General features: G+C 35.9%; 1 protein-coding gene across 1 annotated transcript in view; it reads right to left on the bottom strand.

Annotated features, from left to right (window-relative positions):
• The window catches only part of Fmn2 (formin 2), a 165,424-nt gene that overhangs the window by 86,598 nt on the left and 55,861 nt on the right, over positions 1 to 22,965 (bottom strand). The window contains exons 3-4 of the mRNA XM_090340178.1: positions 10,745 to 10,892; positions 4,046 to 4,101 (exon numbers count right to left, since the gene is read on the bottom strand). Coding sequence (XP_090196304.1) covers positions 4,046 to 4,101; positions 10,745 to 10,892 — 204 coding nt within the window. The remainder of the gene's footprint in view (positions 1 to 4,045; positions 4,102 to 10,744; positions 10,893 to 22,965) is intronic.

The raw sequence follows: 22,965 nt of genomic DNA, 5'->3' as shown, positions 1-22,965 counted from the left end.
CCATCTCTACCCACAAGTTGCTCAGTTCATTTTTCACATATTGTCTAGTGAGCACCAGTGCTGCATATGTTCACCCTTTGTCTCTCCATTACTGTGCCTCCTTTTACATTACCAAAAATAAAGGTAAACAAAAATAGGATACGAAAACAAAGCAGCAGAAAGGAAAAACCTGTTTTGAAAAACTCTTTCTTAAAAAATGTAATCAACATAAATGTTTATTATATGTAAAGTTATCAAATTACCTATGCTTCTAAAATTCTGGGATCTGATGAGTTCTCTTAAATTGTTTACAGCACTAAATCATCTTAAATAAAAAATGCCTTTCTAAAAATATTACAACATTAAAATTAGCACAATTTAACGTATCAAATTTATAGTATAACCTCAGAAACTAGAGGAACAGGTCCCCTATAACATCTTTATGCCTCTGTACTATATCTTGGTATCTGGTTCAGCAAATGATATTTTAGAATGAATAGAATAACTTTCCAAATGAACTTTAGTTTCACCCATCTGATGGTTTTGGAATAAGATAATATTAAATAGCAACACGGAGGCCGACAATAAAAGTATACTTTTTATTATGGTAGAATATGAAATCATATGCCTGTACTCAAACCCTATTTTAATCCTTTATCAAATTTGTAGCCTTAGACAAGATACACTCAATTCCTATAAAGACCATTTTCTTTAGGATCCAAGTGTGAATTGTAGTAACTATATATTTTACAGAATAACTGTCATGATTACACAAGGAAGTGTAACTACTTGATAGCTGTTAGTTCTAATTCCTATTATTCCTCACATAAAGGTTATTTAAAACGCTTGTGAAATAAACCCATGCCATCAAAAAAAAAGTTGTGACAAAAATCAATGGTTTCAAAGAAAATGATATCATTATTGATGTTTTAGCCTCAATGGCTTTCAAATATGTTTCCTCTCACTTAATGTATTTCATTTCCTGACTATTAGACACTTTATTGTCAACAGGAAAGGGGTAGGAGAATTAATTCAGGCCATTTTGTGTTTCGGGTGCTATTTTGTCTTTTTATTATTCTATTTATGTAGCTGTACAAAGGAGTTGCCATTTAACAAAGAAGTTTATGAAAACAATATATCTTGGTCAATAATCACCCCTTTTCCACATTCCCACTTATCTTTCCCCTATTCACTCCTGAATGCAGTCTTCTTAATTTTGGAGGATATACACTGGATTCTTGTCTACATTTTCCCCGCTCCTTCCCTTCATTTGTCTATCCCTTTTCCTTTGTCTCTACCTCAGCTTTTTCAAGTGTCAGCCTCCTGATGTCTTATTTTGCTGAACTCTGATTTTGGCTATGTAAAGAATTAGATTATTTGATATTTCCCTTCAATCTACTGCTTCAGTTACTACACTTGTGTACATTTGCATACCAAGCAACACATTGACTTATGAATTGATAAACTTAATCTAGGTTCCGCATACAAGGGAAAAGAGTCATCCTTTGTTACACTGGGCCTGGCTTACTTCACTTAATGTAAATTTTCCCTGGTCTTTCTATTTTGTTATAAATGGTACATTATCATTAATTCAAAATTGCTGACTCTACTATTTTCCACTTATTGAAATATATTTTTATCATTCATCGCTAAAGGAAAAACAAATCAATGTATAAGTTTATATGAGTATATATCATCATATACTATAATATTAATATTGAGAATGAGGTTGGAAACCTTTCCTCATCGTTGTCATTACAGAATGCTTCTTATCCAGGTTATCTCTCTTTCTCTCTTTTTTTTTTGCCAGTCCTGGGGACTGAACTCAGGGCCTGAGCACTGTCCTTAGGCTTTCTTAAGGCTAGTGCTCTTCCACTTGAGCCTCAGCACCACTTCTAGATTTTTTTCTATGTATATGGTACTGAGACAAGCACTCTTACAACTGGGCCAAACTCATACTCCCCGGGTTCTCTTTTGCACTTTCACATTAAAAAAGGTCATTTATGACCCTGGACTTAGAAAAATATAATTATTTCCTCTCATTTGATAATTTAGTCATGTTTGAGAAAATCAAATACTAAATAAATCAACTAGAAAACCTTTTTAAATCACTTCATCCTTAAGACTATCTTTGAAGTTAACTATAGTAACCCATTTAGTTGTATTTTTCAGAAGTATCCTCAGCTATGGTTTTGCCCCTATTTCTCCTCTAGGGGGAAGTGCAACATTTATATATGAAGCAAGATTTCTTTTCAAAGAGAAAGCAGTTGACTCTTCGAAGAATTCTCAAATATTATGAATTTTTTTGTTTTACTTTGTCATCTTTTTTATTTATTTACTTTTTATAAAGATGATGCACAGAGGGGTTACATTTATATTAATCACGTAATGAATACATTTATTTTTGAACAGTGTCGCTTCTTTCCTTGTTTTTCCCCATTTTTTTCCTCTTGACCCCCTGTCCTCCACAAGTTGTATACTTCATTTTCAACATAGTGTCTCATGAGTATTGCTGCTTCATTTGACCACCCTTTCTCCCACCATGTTAGTACTCCCCCTTTTCCCTTCCCAAGACAGAAAAATTTACATACAAAACAAAAAGTGTAGGAATCAAAAACAGTGACAAAGGACGGAACAAAGGAAAATAACAACAAAAACTCTTGTTTCCATTTGTTGTAGTGCATTTTGATGAAAATCATTTTTAAATGACCATATGCAAATAGCTGTTGAGCCTTTGTGATCCTTTCCTAAGAATATCCTCAGTTGGTCTCACTGTGTGCATGTTTACAGTTCTTTTTATCAGGTCCTGATATAATTGTTTTGTTTTTTACTATCCATTGGGTTTACTTCTTTAATTCCACAGAGAAGAACACTTTGTCCTAGATAATCTACATATGTGATCACACACTTACTCAGAAACAGTTCTATGTTTAAAAGAGTCCCAATATTTTACACTATACCAACTTACTAAAATAGAATAAATCTTATTTTTGATTGATAACAGTGTTTCAAAAGTGTGATTGAGCTAAAAATTTTAAAAATAAGTGGTTTTATAGACAATAAATTGTTATCTACTAATTATGTTCTATATAAGTATTCCATTTCTTGTCATTTTTTACACTAAGTCCAGTTGAGTACAAGAAAAAAATACACAAAATTTGACTCCTTTAGTAATAAGAAGAGAAAAAAGCTTTGTAGAAATTAAACAGATACTAAGTAGATTTTCATCCAACTAGACGAGAATTTTAGAGGTTCGGTAATACAATGATTGCTTAACATGAGCAAGTGTACTGATCAAATCATGGTAGATTCAAGATAGAATTTAGTAGTATAATTCCTTAGAAAGGCAAATCAGAGTTCAAGGAAATAAACACCAGGAAGCAGGTGCTTGACCTAACTTGGGTTTAGGTCAAGGGGAAAGGGGAAAGCAAATGAAAAGGAGAAGGGGAGAATGCAGTCAAGAATCCAATATATATATATATATATATATATATGTATATATATATATATCTTAAAAGATTGAGAAGAGTGGAGGAACTGATAGATATAGAGAGGGATGGGTGAGAATGTTGAAAAGTATGACATTAGACATAGACATACTGCATTCATAAACATTAAATGGCAACTGTTTTGTACACTTAATTAAAAAAAATAAAACTCTTTTAAAAGCCTGAGTTTCTTCCGCAGTATGTAAAAAAAAAATCTTATGTGATTTTAGAGAGGCTACTACGTTTTCATTTTTATTTTTTTAAGAATTACTGCTAGGAGTTTTCAGCCAGGTATGTATCCATATAGTTATCGCTTAACATGGCCACAGCCTCCGACTGAAACAGTTCTGTTAAGCTTAACTCAGGCTAGACAAAGAATAATATAGCGTTTGAAAGGCATATAGCTGGGTCATGTGAGTTGTTTGGAAGGTCTGAATGGGAGAACACATCCCTCTTTGCCTAGGAAAGCAAGGGTAGCTAGTAAGCTGGACAGATAGGAATTTGAATCATAGAGCCTGTGAGAATTTTAAGACACATTAAAGAAATGGAGATTCGACATTCTAAGAAGTGTTTCTTACCTGCTGGACAGCATTTGAACCTTTTTCTGGACTTTCCAAAACTGCAGACTGAGTCTCTGGATTGGAAAGGAAGCAGATAATCAATATGTTAAATAAGTTTTCCCATCTACTCTAGACAAGAAAGAGAAAGCTTTCACGATAATCTATTTTTAACCATAAATACCACAAATACCTTGTCTTTTTTCACTGATTCACTGATGTGGCTCAAATAGGGCTACTTTTGAGTATACAACACATAAACAATGACCAACACTCACATGTGTGAGTGTGCGTGTGAGTGTGTGTGGGGGGGACGGGGCACCCTAGTTCCTGGGCATGAAATCAGAGCCTAAAATATGTACCTGAGCTTCTTTGCTCAAGGCTGGTGCTCTACTTCATGAGCCACAGCTCTACTCACAGCTTCCCCTCCCCCTTTTTTTTCTTTCTGTATTTAATTGGGACTAAGACATTTATGAACCTTCTTATTACCAAGCCTGGCTTTGAATCACAATCCTTAAATCATAGCCTCTTGAGTAGCTACAATTACAGGTGTGAGTCGCTGATCTCACCCTTCTGAGTAGCTAGGATTAGAGGCATGTAATCCAGGTGCCTGGCTATTACACCTATTAAAACCTAGGATAAGCCAGGCACAGTGGCTCATGCCTGTAATCCTAGGTACTCACTTGGAAGCTGAGATCTGAGGATCAAGATTCAAAGCCATCCTGGCCACAAAAGGACCTGAGACTTTTATCTCCAGTTAAACTCTAGAAAACAGAAATGGAGCTTGGCTCAAGGGTAGGGCAGTAGCCTTGAGCTGAAGAGCTCACTGACAGCACCCAGGCAGAGTTCAATCCCCAGGACCACCCCCCCCCCAAAAAAAACCCTAGGATAACACTACGCTCCCCTTTGCACATCAACCATACTTCCTTTCTAATACTTTTGTATTAGGGTGTCCAAGCTGACAAAAGTGCAGTACATGCAGGAATAAAATTCCATGGTGTAAACACTTTGAACAATTAACAATTAAGCAATGAATATCAGGAAGCTAAAGCATGCTTTGAATGGAAGTGGAAATGGTGGGAGGGGGGAAGATAAATGAAGAGAACAGTGGATGAATACATTTATAATAATATATGTATATGAGAAATAAAGTATAAAACTAATTGGTGGAGGAAAGAATAATTGGGAAGGGGAGAAATATGGAAGAGGTTACCCTGATCAAGATGGAATACACAAATACATGGACATAAGAAGTTGTATCTCCTGGTAGAACCACTCAAGATAAACAATTTCTTTTTTTTGCTTTATTTATTTATTTTCTTTCTTTATTGTAATTAATAGAAGGGTTACATTATATTCACCAGATAGAAGGTGTATTACTTCACAAACATTGATAGCCTTTCTCATGACATGGTCCCCATTTCCCTCCCCCCTCCTCCAATTCATCTTGATTTCCCCCCTTCCCTATCCTATTTCAAATAACCAATTAAGCACATATAAAATATATCAGATAACAAGGTGAAATACTGTAACAACAGGAGATAACCAAGGGATGGCAAAAGATATGAGATAACATAGTACATTAAGGACAACAATCACTCATTATATGGCTTTTGTTTCTATATCCTGGAGGTCCTTACATTTAGCATCATACTGTATGGCCTTATGTATCTAGATTTTGTTCTATTATGAATCTCTGCTAGGAGAGCCCAAGGTTTCTACTGATTATGACAAATGACAAATTGGGCCTATGTTCCTTTGAGTCTGGCTTACTTCACTTAATATGATTTTTTCTAAGTCTTTCCATTTCCTTACACGTCTGCTAAGACTTTCACTTAGCTAATGCTTGTACATGATGCAAGCCATAGAATCCTGAAGGATTACATTTCTGCCACTTTGATTCACTATCCAAACATTATCTTCTGATTTTGATAATAATGAATGCCATTCACCAGAAGGCACTGAATAACTCGACATTGTAAAAGAATTTTATGTGTTCCATGTTTTTGTCATTTGAGAATTTTTTTGAGTTGGCAGATTCATCCTGCTAGAAAACTTAAGAGATAAGCAATTGCTCATTTAATCTAGAAGGCACTGGCCTTTTCTTCGAAGCAGCACTTACATGGGCAAAGCAAAATATAAAATAAATATATTCAGGCCTTCAGGAATCAATGCTTCCTGCATCAGATTCTGAAAACCATTAATGTCATCCATCCTCTACAAAGAGAAAAGCCCAAGGCCAGAATGCAAGCAAACTTCCAGACACTGATGGGAATAAAACAAGCATACATTATTCTAATAATGTAATTAGAATTGAATATTAACTGGAAAGATTAACAGTTAAATATTCTAGTACTTTATATCCAAGTTCTCACTATCCTTCACCCTATGCAATAATTATCCAAACTGAATCCATTCTCCTTTCTCTATTTCCATTCTTTCAATGTCTTTCCTGTTTTGATATCTATTTTTAAATATTTAATTTAAATTTGTATCTTAAAATTCTCTCATTAAAATCCCAAGCTACAATGTAGGAATCCAGAAGATCAGGTTGTTATTGTTGTTGCATTTTATGTGGGATTTTGCTGCACATTGGTTTGCTATTATCTTTAAATAATTGTATCAAGGTATCAAGGGATTCCAATAAACTTGTCAGTTTATGAGTACAATACATCTTGATCAATGTTCTCAAAGTGAAACAAAGTGCATGGACTAATAATTGCAACACAAGGGGGAATTGAAAGAACTAAAGACAAGAGAAAAAAGAAATCCCAAAGAATAAAAGAGAAAGAGGAAGAAACCAAGTGAATGAAATGACCGAAGTGCCATGTAAACAGTAGAGAGAAGATGGCATGCTGAGAATGAATGGCAATGGACTTAGTCTAGAGAAGCAACTCAATATTCAATGGATGGGTGGATTTGAGAACTGGGTTAAGTTTCTAACCTTCACTGAGTTCCCTAGAAAAAAGTAACTGCCTCTCTCACACATCCTACCAGGTCTCTTCCATACAATGGCACTCAAAGTACCTTCCCAAAACTGCCTTAAACCCAGTTCAGTGACTGGCAGACAATCTCCAGTAAGTATTCAATAACTAGCATGGTTCTCTTATGGAGAAACAGGATGAGAGAACTCTCCAGGGTACTGCCAAGTACGGCCAATTGCTCCATCACCCTTTTGAAATACTGACAGCGTTTTTGTTGTTTTGTTTTAAAATCATTATGAAGCAAAGAGAGGGGAAGAATATTATTGATAAAACTTTAAATGTTCTATGATTTAAGCTAACATAGTTCTGAACACAACCTAAATGTCTGGTATCCCTATAATTCCAAGTTGTATGGCTTGTTGCTTTATTTGTGGCATGTGTTTTGTTTTCAAACAAAGATCTCTACTCATTCCTCTAAATATTGTATTGCATATTATATTTTGAAGATCATAAAAGGCTGGAGTCTACAAGGAATGCATATAAATAGTTATGATATAAAAATCACTCAAATGACATATGAATAAAAGGTCACAGGACCCTACAAAGAAGCTGAGAGATTGAAAACTCATAGGAGAGAAGAGGTAGCAATACTTTGCCCTGGCCTCATAGAGATTCCTGTTAAGTTCACAGGGGTGAAAAAAAGGTCATCTCTTTGGTCAGCATATGATTACGAAGGGAAAATAATAACTATTCTAGAAGGGGTAATGGAAACATAAAAGTGGAATACATAAAAGAGTGAAGAAGCAGTATAAACAGTATAAAATAGCTAGACTATGAATTAGTAATCACTGATTTTGAAGACTTGTAAGAAAATAATATATTAGATATAATAAAAAATACTCTTGGTTTTCTGAGATGGGTTTTAAGTCTGACTTCTTCAAAACGAAAGCAAAAGTCATTGAGCTCTTTTATTTCTCACTGAATTGAAAGCAGCCACATGTGACACTTGCTAGTATTATGAGATCACTGCACAATAATGTGAACCACCAGCTTACTACTGATATCGACATTGTAACTGCTCACAATTAAAATAAAACATTCAACTCTTGGCAAGGCTTTCTGTAATACTGACAGTCCCTCTCACAGTGGACAATCTACTAGCAGAAAAAAAGCAGTACGAGAGTTTAAGAAGGAGAATGTCTCATGGGAGTGTTTTTCCAAAAAGATGGCATGGAGTGACATGTCATGAGTTCATTTTGGACAAAAGTATTCTCTAGACCACTGATATTTAACTGGAGGAAAGTAAGTTGATAAGTAAAATTACTTTCTACTTACCACCAACATCCTCTTCAAGAATGCATATTTTAAAAGAAGAAATGTTTTCATGTTAAAATTACTTGCTCTAGTGTTTTGCAAGCTACATCAAATAATTAAGAGCAAACTAAGTTAAAAACTTCCTCCTATATGAAGTCTAATTATCATATTCAAGCTACAGCTATATAATAACTTTCAGTCCAACTCACCATCAAGTATTCCCTTTGTTTACATAATCAGTAATCTAAAATGTTTCATAACTGTTTTAGATTGCCCTAAAATTTTAGAGTACAACATGGTTGCTTTTAATTAGATAGGGTGAAGAGCAGAGTGAACAAGACATCAAGATATCACTGTAATCAGTGAACACAGGAAAACAAGTTGTTCAAAGGGCTCTCCCTGAAATAGAAACCCAAGAATTTTTTTTGGTTGTCCTACCCCTTGAGCAACAGCCCCACTTCTGGTTTTCTTGTGGTTAATTGGAGATAAGAGTCTTAAGGACTTTAGTACCTGGGCTGGCTTTGAACCTCTGTCCTCCGATCTCAGCCTCCTGAATAGTTAGGATTACAGGCGTGAGCCACCACACATGGCCATAAACCCAAGAATTTTTAACCAAAAATAAAATTCTCACAAAATAAATATAATAGTGTATAAAAAGAGATGAGTAATTTTAGTGTGCTTTTCCTTTCAAAACTAAAATTACTTTTCACTCATTTGCTAAATTTCAAAGTGGTCTCATGTTAGATCTCTGAAGATCTGTATTTCAGTGTACTCTTCGACAACCAGTGTAGTCTGCTGAACATTTATAAAGAGACATGTAGGAGGAAATGTGCAGGTGGAAGGCAGAGAGGAGGAATTACTTCTACCCCAAAATGCATGAATGCAAAATGGTGTTTCCCTTCGCAAAACTTTGGCCAATGGGCTGGAATACATTTGACACCAGATTACTGCTGATTTTAAATGTGATGGCTAAACAATAAAATAATATGTACTCATTGCAAAAAGAAGGAGGAGGAGGAGGAAGAAGAAGAAAAAGAGGAGGAGGAGGAGGAGGAAAAAGAAGAAGAGGAGGAAGAGGAGGAGGAGGAGGAGGAGAAGGAGGAGAAGAAGAAGAAGGAGGAGGAGGAGGAGGAGGAGGAGGAGGAGGAGGAGGAGGAAGAGGAGGAGGAAGAGGAGGAGGAGGAGGAAGAGGAAGAGGAAGAGGAAGAAGAAGAAGAAGAAGAAGAAGAAGAAGAAGAAGAAGAGAGTGTAATAAAAACAAACATTCCTAAAGAACTAGGACATGCATTCTATGTTCTAATGCTTTATATGGATCCATAGAAAACTCCAACAGTACTACGCAATGAATGCTGTTCCCATGACAACTTTGTAGAGGAGAAAAGCATTACAGTAGTTAAATTTGCCTGATAGTACCAAGCTATTTAGGGACAAAACCCAAATTTTTCCATTTAAAGCTCTCTTACTACAAATTAAGTTTCTATGGCTACATTTCTTTCATTGAGGCAATGAGAACAGTTAAAGTTCTCAACTTGAAGGCTCATGCTACCACTCAGAGAAATCTGTTTGAAGACTTTCTACAAAAGCAGCAATAATAACCTCCTACTTGCTCTTCACTTATTTACCTCTACATTATCTTGCTAGATTTATTTATTTAAATTATTTGTATTTATGTGTATATTTCATTTCCATTTTTAAAAATATTCCTGGTCACTGCTATGTGGAAGTTGGGTATATATATATATATATATATATATATATATATGTATATATATGTATATTCAAATAAAGAATCAAATTCCATAAAACTTTATAGCACCGATATTACTCTCAGTTCTGGGTGAAGCCCTGGTTTCTGACTTGAATTCATTGCTACTGAACTCCTCCAACTGACGCTGCTGTTGTTCTCATGCTAGGTATCCATCCAAGAACACAGAAGACTTTCTCACAGGAAAATGAGAAAAGAGAAAAAACAAAATAAAAGTTTAATGAATTGAAGACCCTATCTGAATGGTGCACCATGTTCTGAAAAGTAATATGAAACTGAGTTTCCATTAATGTTATTTCTCTATTTTTCCTTTCTCAGTTGTCTCTACGGAGAAAAGTACAAAGAAAGCAGCAAATAAGGAGGTTCAGGGGAATATAGTGGCAGCTACCTACACTCTGAAAGCAACAGAAATGTCCACTTGGGGTCCTCTTAGCCCAACTTGCTAATAGCTTCCACCTGCTTCCTAGAGACCATGGCTCCCAAACTTCAGTACATCCATTAATGACTGGCCAATTCTAGAATGTTATTCTCCCATATTAGTTAGAACTCAACAGCCCTGAACATGGTCATAAAGGACTTCGATTCCATAGGCCTATGGTAGCTGGGCTACTGCAGACGAAACTCTAGAAAGCATTTTACTCACTTCCCTCCCCAGTCAACTCTGCAGGGACACGTTAGGTGATATAATCTCACAGCCCTCCACAGCCCTCATCTTACCTGTTTCCGCATGCTTGGGCTTCACTTGTTCTTCAGGAGGTTTCGATGTTGGCCACATAGACGGGGCTGGCCTGGGAAACTGCCCTTCTATGTAATCCAGTGAGTGTGTGGGTTGACTAACCGCAGCCCAGGTATAAAGTTGATCTTGCTAGAGTTAACAACAGAAAAAAATAAATAAATGCCATTAATAACAAAAGAAGATCTAAAAGCTATGTTATAAAATCATTTCTATGTAAATCATACAGATATGCATACACGTGCAAAATATTAAAATACTGTTCCATACTGTTGCATATTGATCCTTAAGGCAGTCATCCGTCATTTCAACACTCGTCCCAATACCTTTTTTAAAAAAATAAAATAAAATCTAAGTGTCTTTCTTTGGAAGTGATGTAGGGACTACAAGATGGGACAGTGCAGACATTGAATGAAAAAGATACCTGAGTAACATCCTCAACTCATTTAAATGCTCTCTCTCTTTCCCTCTCTCCCCCTGCTCTCCTCTCTTTCCTTCCCTCTCTCCTCCTTTCCCTCTCTTTTCCCTTCCCCCTCTCTCATGTGAGTGTGAGTGTGTGTGTGTATGTACATGTGTGTGTTCAAACAGTGAGTGTCTTATGTTTCATGGGCATATCATAAACACTTGGGTTTAAGTAGTCCTGTGTCACTTGTGGATTAGCTGGAACTAGAGTCATATATCACCACATTCAGTTGATGTCCTTTTAAAAACTGTGATATACTTGGAAAATCAGAAGACAGCCTACACTTGGTTGCCACAGGGACATGGAAGGCTTTCTTGTCTTCTCAAACAGAGAAACAAACAACAATAACAACAACAAAAAAATAAAAATAAAAACCCAGAGGAAATTGGCTTATCATTGGCCCAGTTTGAAAATGATTTGGAAGAGAAAACAGAAAAGTAAATGAGCCTGCCAAGAATAAGAGAATTACACTGGGCTCTTCGGAGAAAGGCATTGCCAGTTGTAGGCAAACAGCTGTGGACAGAATGAAAAGACCCTTAACTACACATGGTGTCTGGAGACGAGCTGCTGAGCTCACAGTGCCTCAGAACCTAATTATTGGGACTTCAGAAGGATGTGGCACTTTTAATCTTTTCACGATGCATGCCCTATATTTTCTTGAAAACATTTTCCTAACAGCTTTTGGCTAACATCAGCTAAAGCATTCCATGGCATGCTTGTGCTGTACAATCAACCTGCTGTATCTTCTCTTCAGTACCACTTGCTTTTGTCTCAATGGGACAAGTGGCAGGGCATATTAGGGAGATTTAGGCCTCTGGCCAGCACCTTCAGTTAAAGCTTGATGTGTATGTTTGATGCATTGGCTGACTATATGACCAAATAAACTCACTGTAATGTGGTTAACTTCCACCATTTACTAACCAACCCCATCAAATAGTTTTGAGGTAGGAGGATAAGAAATACTTAGCTCAAAAGCTATGTGCATATGGCCATATAGGATGAGACTAAACAAAATGAACTCTAGGATATGAAAACAAAAGGTTTATCTTTGTGATTGTGGTTCTTAATGTACTATGGGAAGGTATTTTTTAATCATAAGGGGAAAAATAAATCTCATGTAATTTACTGTATCTGACTTTGTTATCAGGCATATTATATTATACATATATGTTTATTTGAAATTAGGATTGGAAAGGAAAAACCAAGATGATTGGGAGGGAATGGGGGGAGGAACAGGGGGACAAAAACATGGGAAGGAGTATCAATGTTCGAGAAGTAATGCACCTGATGAATGTAACTGTAACCCCTCTATACATTACCTCGACAATAAAATGCAATAAAATTATAAAGAAATACAATAACTAATCAGAACTCTAATAATAAAATACACTGCATACATTTTCTAAAATTTGAATGTGTTATGCCACCACCTGCACACACACACACACACACACACACACACACACACACACACACACACGCACACTTTTTTTTTGGTCAATTGTGGAGCTTGAACTCTGAGCCTGGGTGCTTTCCCTGAGCTCTTTCCCTCAAGGCTACTGCCCTACTCCTAGAGCCACAGGGCCACTTTCAATTTTCTAGTGGTTAATTGAAGATAAGAATCTCATGGCCTTTACTGCCCAGGCTGCCTTTGAACCGAAATCCTCAGATCTCAATGTCCTGAGTAGCTAGGATTACAGGAGAGAGCCACTGTGCCAAACTACTACAAGTATATTTTACATGCTTTTAGAAATTAATATAGATTTAAAAATAATTGTGTTTTCTTTACACAGTTATTTCTATCACAATCTTCACATCATTAGCACTATCATATCTTACATGGTTTTATATAGAACACATAAAAAAGTGACACAGAGTCTCTAAGTCTTTTAAATAAAAGAATTTTAAACTGAAAGAGTATATAAAATGATAAATTCAAAGGAGTGATATAACATCATCCACAAGGCTAAATTCCAGGACAGATAGAGGTGTGGCTTTAGAAAATATTTGAGGATAATATAAAGATATTTTCCTAATTGTGTTTCAAACAACATCTAATATTGTAGCTGCAAATAAAATCGGAAACTGGCAAACTAGTACTTTTTCAGTCATGAGGCTCTAACTCTCAGCCTGGGTACTGTCCCTGAGCATTCCAACTCAAGGCTAGTGCTCTACACTTTGAGCACTACATACACAGAGAAAGCCAGAAGTGGTGCTGTGGCTTAAGTGATAGGGCTCTAGCCTTGAGGAAAGCCCAAGGACAGTGCCCTCAGTTCAAGCCCCAGGACTGGAAAAAAAGTTCTTTATGCACAAAATAAGTACTATTTTTCCTTATCAACAACCATACATGTGAAAAGTCTCAAAAAATACTACCAAAAGAAATCCAACAATACATGAAAAGGATTATACATTTTGATTAATTAGGACTTATCATTGGGATGCAAAGATGGGTTGACACATGCACAGCGATAGATGTGATGAAGCATAGCTCATCAAATGCAGAAAAATATTCCTGGAAAATTTCAATGTACTTTCATGGTAAAAGACATACAGAAACTAATTATATAAGAACTACATGTCATCCTAATGATTGCCCAAGATAATAAACCCATGGGGAATATTGTATTCCCGGTGTAACTGAAACCCTTTAAGATATGCAAGACAAGAATGTTTGCTTTCTCTGCTTATCTTAAAAACAGTGTTGGGAATTTTTGTCAGAGTAATTAAAACAAAGAAAGACAAATATGAAGGAAAAAATAATTGGAATTGTAACTATTTGCAGGTGATATGGTCTTAAAAATGGAAAACACTGAAGATTTCACCAAAAGAAAGGGACTAAAACTAAAGTACAGGCTAGATAAGCAAAACACAAATATCAGTAGTGTTTCTATATATTAAAACTTAACTTTTTTGTATAATAATCAAAAATGTGTTTTTTTCTGTCTTTTTTATTAAAGAATTTATTAACATTGATTTTTACATCATATTTCAAATGACATATTTAATAAACAAGTATTCAGAAAGGGAATTTCTATATACAGTCACTGGCACTTACATTTTAGAACATAATTAAAATTAGGCTGAGGGTTTGTATGTCATAGATACATATTAATCTATGTAATAAAACATTATGTCTATAGAGTCATAAATTTTTATGTCTGTGTAGTTGTGTTTATATTTCCAATACCATGTCCACAGCATTGGATACACAAATATTGAGTTCTCGCTCTTTATTGTAGAACTTAACTTTTTGAATAAGTTATCAAAAATGGCCTCCTTTATAAAATAAATAATTGGCTTAGGAAATTTAGCCAAGAAAGTGAAACTTATCTACAATTAAAGAGTTAAGACATTGAAGAAATAAGTTGAAAAGAGCATGAGGAAAGTAGGAAAATATTCCAAGTTAGATTAGAAAAATCACTATCAATAAACTATCTATACAGCCCAAAGCAGTCTACAGATTCAGTATAAGCCCTATCAAGTTATAAATGATATTTTTAAAGAGCCAGAAAAAATTCTTAAACTGTGTGTTAAATCCAAATAAGAGTAATAATAGACAAATGGGATTGCATTAAATAAGGGCAGCAATCAACAAAGTGAATAATAAAGTATAGAACAGAAAAAAATACATGCAAAGTGTATGTCTGACAAGTTAACACATGATAATGTTTTAAGATTTAAAACACATTGAGAAATCAAAAAACTCAGCAGCAAATAAACATATATGTATATACATGCATGTGAACATGTATATTTGTATGTGTGCATATGCACAATCAATAGAAACAAGTGATAAAATTAAACAGAATTTTGTCAAATACATTCCAGTGATCAACAGGTATGAAAAAATGTTTAATCTCTAAAAATCAGGAAAAATGAAAATCAAAACCTCATAGACTGTCACCACATTTTAGTGAGAAAGGGTATTAACAAAAATGAGGATACTAGTAAAAATGAGAAAACTGGAAAACATTTGTATCTCCTAATGGGAATGTAAACAAATATAATCATTATAGTGGTTGTTAAAAAATTTAATATAACTACTATATGATCCAATAATACCACTAATGGATGTGTATCCTTAGAAAATAGAATCAGATCCGGGCACAGTGGCTCACACCTGTAATCCTAGCTACTCAGGAGACTGAAATCTGATGATCAAGGTTCAAAGCCAGCCCGGGCACAGAAGGATCTGAGACTTGTATCTCCAATTAACCTCTAGAAAATGGGAAGTAGGATTAGGCTCAAGGGTAGGGCAGCAGACTTGAGCTGAAGAACTCAGGGACAGCACCTAGGTGAAGTTCAAGCACCATGACCCCCCAAAAAACAAAACAGAATCTGTATTTAACAAAGACTTCTACTCTTTCAGGCATATTGAAGTCTCAGTCCCAGTAGTCAAGGCATAAAAATTACCTGATTTTTTTTGTAGGTGAATGGAGAAAGAAAATATAGTACACATACACAATGCACTTCTGTTCAAAAAATGAAATTTTATCATTTACACCAACATTAATGGAAGTGCATGTGATGATGCATGCTTATAATCCCAGGTACACTGGAGATGAAGGTAGGAGGATCATATCTGAGGCCAGCTCCAGATAAAAGAAAAATTCTACCTAAAAAGTAAACTAAAAGAAAAGTGGGGGATCTGGAGTGTGGCCCAGTGGTAGAGTGCTTGCCTCTTCATGTATGCACGAAAACCCAGGTTCGATTCCTCAGTACCATATACCAAAAAAAGCTAGAAGTGGACCTATGGCTCAAGTGGTAAAGCTCTAGCCTTGAGAAAACCCAAGGACAGTGCTCAGGCCCTGAGTTCCAGCCCCAGGATTGGCAAAAATAAAAAAAAAGTGGGGGGGGTGGGGACACAGAGCAAGCTTGAGTTCAACCCCAGTATCATATACAAACATATGCATACATATATACATTCATATATATGAATTGAGTTAATTATATTAACTGAAATAAGCCAAGGTCAAAAGTATCATATTTTCTTATCTATACATGCAAAATTTAAACAACTCACAGAAGAATGTAATGTTGGTTATTAGAAGCTGAGGAGATTTGGGGTGAAAGGAGGTTAAGGAGAGTTTGGATTCTAAGTTCTAGAAGAAGAAAGACAGATATTCTACTGCATTAGAGTAACTATGGATAATCTCCATGTTCTCTGCATTTCAAAAAGCTTGAAGTAATTGGATTAAATAGAAATGGATGTGGGAATACTTCAATGAACAATAAAAATAGTCAGGAAAATAATGAATTTCAAGCCCTTGCCCTATAAAATATTGCTAAGAAGGAAAAACATGCCAGGTAAATAGTACACTACATAAAGCAAATATAACTAAATATTATTTTTAAAGCCTAAGGCAGAAGTAAAAATTCAAGATTGAAGATGTCTAATGATATTTAACTCATAATGAGTTAATAAATATAAATATACTTAGAATAATAAATTCTAAATATGCATCAAATACAATAATTTTAGAGTAAATACAGTAAAATCAATAGAGGTATAGGACAAAAAGACATATCCACAGAGAAACTAACTTCTTCCTGCTATTAGAATGAAAAGAAACCATGAATCAGAAAAGATGTAAATATCATGATCAGCAAATTTAAGGGATTTATGAAAAAGTTAAAACTGTTCTCTCTACACACAAAGAACATTAGTGAACAATAACTTCATCTTTGAGCTAAGAAGTATGGTAAAAATCTAAACAAATGAAAACGCTGTGAAATAAAAGTTTGGAGACTCACTACAATTTAAATAAAAGTCATTTTTCAGCAGACAAAACACAGCTTCCGTGTTCTAAAACAAAGTAATACAATTCTATGTCATCTATTATTCAAGATAACAGCAACCAGAATCCAAACTAGAAGAAAAATTGAAATGAGTTATAGGGAAAATACATGTTATAGCTTTTACAATGCAATTAGTTATGTTGCAAGATAATAGTCTAAATCTAAATGCATGTATCTGAAGTATAATCAATCCCTGGTACCACTAAATGAATTTAAAAAATCAATAAAATGGGTAAAAGAAAGAAAATGGGCTTTAGCAATATATTCATTTCAAGAATTTAGTATAAACAAAACTGTGGTAATTCAGCCCAAAGGGAGAAAAAATGATAAATTACTATGTAGCTAATACATTTTAAACATTAGAAACGTATGTTCAAGTAAAGACACAAACAATATCAGAACTCAAAACAGGGCCTCAGTAGTTCAACACTTGGCATGTACATGCACACATATGAATCACTGGGACTGGTCCCCAGTGCTAAGGAAAAAATCAGTTTGCAAAAAGAAACATCTGAGTGATTGTTGTCCTTAATGTACTATGTTATCTCTCATCTCTTTAGCTGTCCTTTGGTTATCTCATATTGTTACAGTATTTCACTTTGTTATCTGATATATTGATATATGCATATTTGTTTATTTGAAATTGGATAGGGAAGGGGGGAAAACAAGATGAAGGGAGAGGGTGGGGGAAGGGAAATGGGACCAAGACATGAGAAAGGGTATCAATGTATGTGAAGTAATGCACCTTCTATCTGGTGAATATAATGTAACCTCTCTATTAATTACAATAAAATATATGGAAAAAATAATAAATTATAAAATATACCAAAACAACAACAACAAAGGAAATGTGGACAAAAAATGCTTCTTTTCAGAGTGTGCAACATGGTATTAACTAATAACATATAGAAGACTGGATGGGTACAGTGGGTCAATAATGTACTCACAAGGGGGCCAGAGTAGTGTGTGAAGAGAGTTTTTCAGAGGATTGGTCAAAATTGTCCTTGGAGGATGATGAGTTAAAAATTCTCGCAGTGGGATGGGAGTTTGGCCTAGTGGTAGAGTGCTTGCCTAGTATGCACAAAGACCCAGGTTTGATTCCTGGATACCACATACTGGAAGTGGTGCTGTGGCTCAAGGATAGAGCTCTTGAGAAAAGTCCAAGGATAGTACTCAGGCCCTGAGTTCAAGACCCACAACTGGCAAAAAAAAACTTCTCACAAGTGTTTGACCAATGTATTTCCATACAACCTGACATGTGAATTGTTGACTGATTTTCATAAAGAAATTCACTTGTGAATTCTTGTTTGATGTTCATAAAAAGAAATTCACTTAAGTGTAAGGGTCCTTTCCTAAGCAGATATTAGGGATGATACATGCCTAAACAACTTAGTGGCATTGATAATAAAATTATGACATAAATACTGCTCTGAACAGCCCCCAGGGAGGTTGGATGACTTACCCAAAGTTCTATCAAATGCATAAATACAAAGCGAAATGTCACTATATCCAGTTAAGCATATAGTCTCTCCTGTAATATACAGCTTATTCTCTAAAGCCTTGAAAATTTGAGCATATCGTGAATGTAACTTGGATACTACTTGGATTAAGTATTTCACATAACTTCTAGCATTAGTCATCCGAAATAAATTTTAAAACATCTTATGCCAATGAAGAGATATGTTCAGAGTTTAAAAGTTATTTTAATACTTGCTTTCAATTCTCAATAATGAACAAGTTAATTAATCTCTCTGAATCCCAATTGTCCCCATACAAAATGGGAATACTATGAGGTAAATTCTAGAAGTGAGGGTGTCTCTACATACAACACATGTTAAATAAATGATCCCAAATACAACTAGCAATAATTGCAATCATTTTCTACTTCCATGTTCATAAAATATAGATAAGGTTTAGTTGTTTTATTATAATAGTCATGAAATAAATCAACAGACAGTTCTCAATGAAGAAATATAGATGGCTAACAGCTACATGAAGATATGTTCATGGAACCATGAAAGAAATTTAAATCAAAACTACACACTGAGATTCCATCTCACCTCAAACAAAATGGCTATTTTTTAAAAAATGAAGTCATTGCATGTAATGAAAATGGGGAGCACTGGAGATTATTCCTTTGAGTGGGTTAAAGCCAAGTTTACAAAGCCAATTTTTTAAATATTTTCACTCATTTGGAGAAGCTAGGTTACAAGGATATACATAAGCATGGACATATGTGTATGTTCATATACATTTATATATACATATAACATAAATATTTGTGTATACATAGAATATGATTCTAACTAAGGGTCTGTTTAGGGAGAGAAGGAGTAGGGAAAGAAAGAAAAGGGAATAAATGGTGAATAATTTCAAAATACATCACAACTATATATGAAAATGTCAGTTATTTCAATTAAAGCAGTTGACTAGTAGTCAGCTGTAGAGAGGAGATAAAGCAATTGAGTGTTCTTCTGATTAAAATATGTGTTTGAAATACATAGATACTAAAAAAACAGTAATGTAAAGTAGGTTATGTGGCAGAGGTCAGAGAAAAGCATTAATTGGGAAGGTAAACAGAGAGGGTTATTGAGGATGGAATATGATCGAATTAGCTCAAATTGCATGTATGAAAATAGAATAAACAGACCTATTCACATTGTTTCAGAAAGGAGGAGGGTAGAGGAGAGTGAGAGGGGTAGATGGTATTGGGATACGTTGTATACACACATGATGATATCATACTAGAACCCCACTTTGTTACAAAAATTGTTTTCAAAAACTAGCAATCTCAGCTGGATTCAGTGACTCACACTTGTAATTCTACCTATTCAGGAGGCTGTGATCTGAGTTTACCCGCTTACCCATGCGTCTCTCATCTTCAATTAACCATAAAAAGACCAGAAGTGGAGCTGTGGCTCAAGTGGTAGAGAGCTAGCCTTGAGTAAAAAAGCTAAGGCACAGGCTCCAGGCTCTGAGCTCAAGCCCCAGAACACACACGGATACACGCACGCGCACGCACACGCGCACACACACACACACACACACACACACACACACACACACTCTTTCCTATGAAGCAGTTGTCTCGGACTCTTGAAGAGATGCAAAGCAGCCATTACTGTCTCCCTGTGCTCTCACTGGATCCATTTCCTGACTCAGCATAAGTCCTAACAATTCCTTGGTAAACACAAAGCAAACAACACGCATGAATTAAAAGGAAACTCCTCTCCAGAATATTATGTCTTTTGAACAGGTAATCAATAAACTTTAAGTATGCTAGAATGTATATTTGCAAGTTAAAAATGGCTTGGAAATGATTTTTATATACTTTGACAACGCATTTGCATGAAGACTTTTTACAAAGTTATAACATGCTGATACCTGAACACTCAGATTTATTCTATGATGTTGCTTTGAGTAACCAACTACAAAATACTCATCAAAGATTTTGAGAGTATGACTTATTAAAATTTCTTATACAACAGTATTATCAAACTAGGATTCTTTTATTTTTTTGCTTTTCATGTGTGTGTGTGTGTGTGTGTGTGTGTGTGTGTGTCTGTGTCTGTGTCTGTGTGTCTGTGTGTGTGTATGACTGACCACTGGGTTTTGAATTCAGGGAATTATGTTCTCATCTACCTTGTTTGCTCAGGTCTGCTGCTCTGTTATGTAAACCATGTCTCCTGTCTGGCACTTTGCTAAAGGTAATAGCCTTTCAGCCTATGCTGACTCTGAATTGCAGTCATCTGATAACAATATGCTGAATGGCTAGGGCTGAGCCACCATTCCCCACCCTCAAACAAGGGTCTTGGCAATTTTGACCTAAATTCTTATAAGCCCCCCCAAAGCAAGAGATAGCTGTAGAATTCACTTGCCTCAAACACTTTGGGCTTTCAGACCTAGGGTTTGTTTTTTTTGTTTTTTTCCTGTCATCTATACAGCCACCATAACCCTATAGCTCCACTTTCATAATGTAATAAGTAATGTTCATCAAAACCAAATAATGTAATAAGAATGCTCATCAAACCAAATCGTTGCAACTGAAAGTCTCTGAACTTTCTAACAATTCTTCTCTAGACCTACCATAGTTACTGTCTGTCTCCCTGTTTTCTTCCAGCCTTCATACTCACTGTTTCTGCCACTGGATTAACTTATCTCTCTTCTTGACATTGCATGCATCATCTTTCAGGGCCCTATGCCTCTCAACAAAATCTAATTTTCCCCCTAAATAACTTGGCTTTCAACCTTGCAAACTCCTGACTGTCGACTATAGGTTCAAATCCCATCTGTCTGCAGCAGCCCTTCTTCTATGTTCCCAGGCACTGGCAACAGGGAAAGACCCACAGAAAGAAAGCAGTAAGGTCAGGAATTAAGTTCCTGATAAGCAGTGGGAAGAGCAGCCAGCCCCGCCTTGGCCTCTGCCAAATGAGTGGATTTCACTGCCACCACTTTATGGCTTTCTCCAGTGATCCCAGGCAACTCTCAGCAAGGGAGCAAAATGCATTCTCCGGGTCAGAAGGCTGACAGCAGCAGCAGGAGAGTTGCAGGCTTCTCTCTGCACAGAAATACTTTACTCAACAGTAAGGGACTAAAAATAAAATGTCTAAATTGATGTTCTAGCACACAAGTTCCTAGGGATGTTGTCTGTATAGAATCATCAGCTCATCACAGAAGGAGCCACAGACAACAGGGTCACTGGGCTGATGTCCCCAGAAATAGAGGACAAGTCTGAGCAGAGCCAGATTAAAGGAAAGAAATTGAAATAGAAGCAAATTGAGTAGAACTAACTCCCCAGACCTGACACACACACACACACACACACACACACACACACACACACACAGAATCTTAAGGCACTAAGAGAGTAGGAGATGATTAGGGAGGAGGAAGGCCTTCAGACAAGTACAATTTAAAACTCTTGACAGTATAAAAGATAAGATGAATGAAAAAAAATCAATTTGGGGGGGAAGGTCTTAGTTTTAAATGAACTTGTAATTTCAAAAGGGTGAGAGAATAGCCCATTGAGTCAGGCTGGAAGGACCTTGGTTCAGCACCAAAGAGGACAAAGGATGTGTATTTGACAAATGGGAGTTATAGGCAAACCGTGACTGTCAGGTACCCACTCATAAAAAGGAGTAAGAAAAGTGCTACTAATGAGTTCATTTATAACCATAACACTTATAAAAATATCTTAGGCCAGGTATGGTTGTATATGCCTATAATCCCAGCACTGGTTAAGGCAGGTAAGACAGGAAGACCTTTAGTTTGAAGCCAGCATGGACCTCATGATAACACACGGTCTCAAAGGAAAAAATAGGAAAGAGAAAAGGCCAAGGCAGAGTATGATGATATAAGCCTGTAGTCCTGTCTAACAGGCAGAGCAGGAAAAGGATTAAAATTCAAGGTCAGCCTTGACAAAGTTTAGCAAGACTCTATCTCAAAATTAAAATTAATGTACAAAAAAAAACCAAAAGAAAGATGGAACGGAGTTAAGTTTATCTGGAAGAACTTTTCATGAAGTGCTAGGTTCAATTTCTAGTATAAGGGGTACCTGAAAGGTCAATAGAGTTAGCAAAGCTCCCTAGACAGACCTGATAATACTCCATGATTCAGTCTATTCACACAACCTTGAATCGTGCATGCACAACCTTAGGTACCTATTAGGACATACTTGCAACATCCTCAGGGTTCAGGAATCTGGCTTGCAATCAACTGAGTGGTTAGTAGAGGGCATTAATCCCCACTGTGCACAGCCCTGTGACTGTCTCTATCCATGGATGAAGAAAGGTACCCATGGGGATTGACAAGTTGTAGTGGACTGAGAAAGGATCAGGCAGCCAGTGGGCATTTGCTGTAGTAGAAAACAATATTCTCTAGTAGAAAAATAGTTGGGAGCGATGTAGGGAGGATGTCTCAACTGCTACAGAAGCTGTGACAAGA

The sequence above is a fragment of the Megascapheus bottae genome, chromosome 10, assembly GCF_031878675.1.
Source record: "Megascapheus bottae isolate mThoBot1 chromosome 10, mThoBot2.hap1, whole genome shotgun sequence".
In the NCBI taxonomy this organism is placed as follows: Eukaryota; Metazoa; Chordata; class Mammalia; order Rodentia; family Geomyidae; genus Megascapheus; species Megascapheus bottae.
This window is presented reverse-complemented; position numbering and strand designations above follow the sequence as displayed.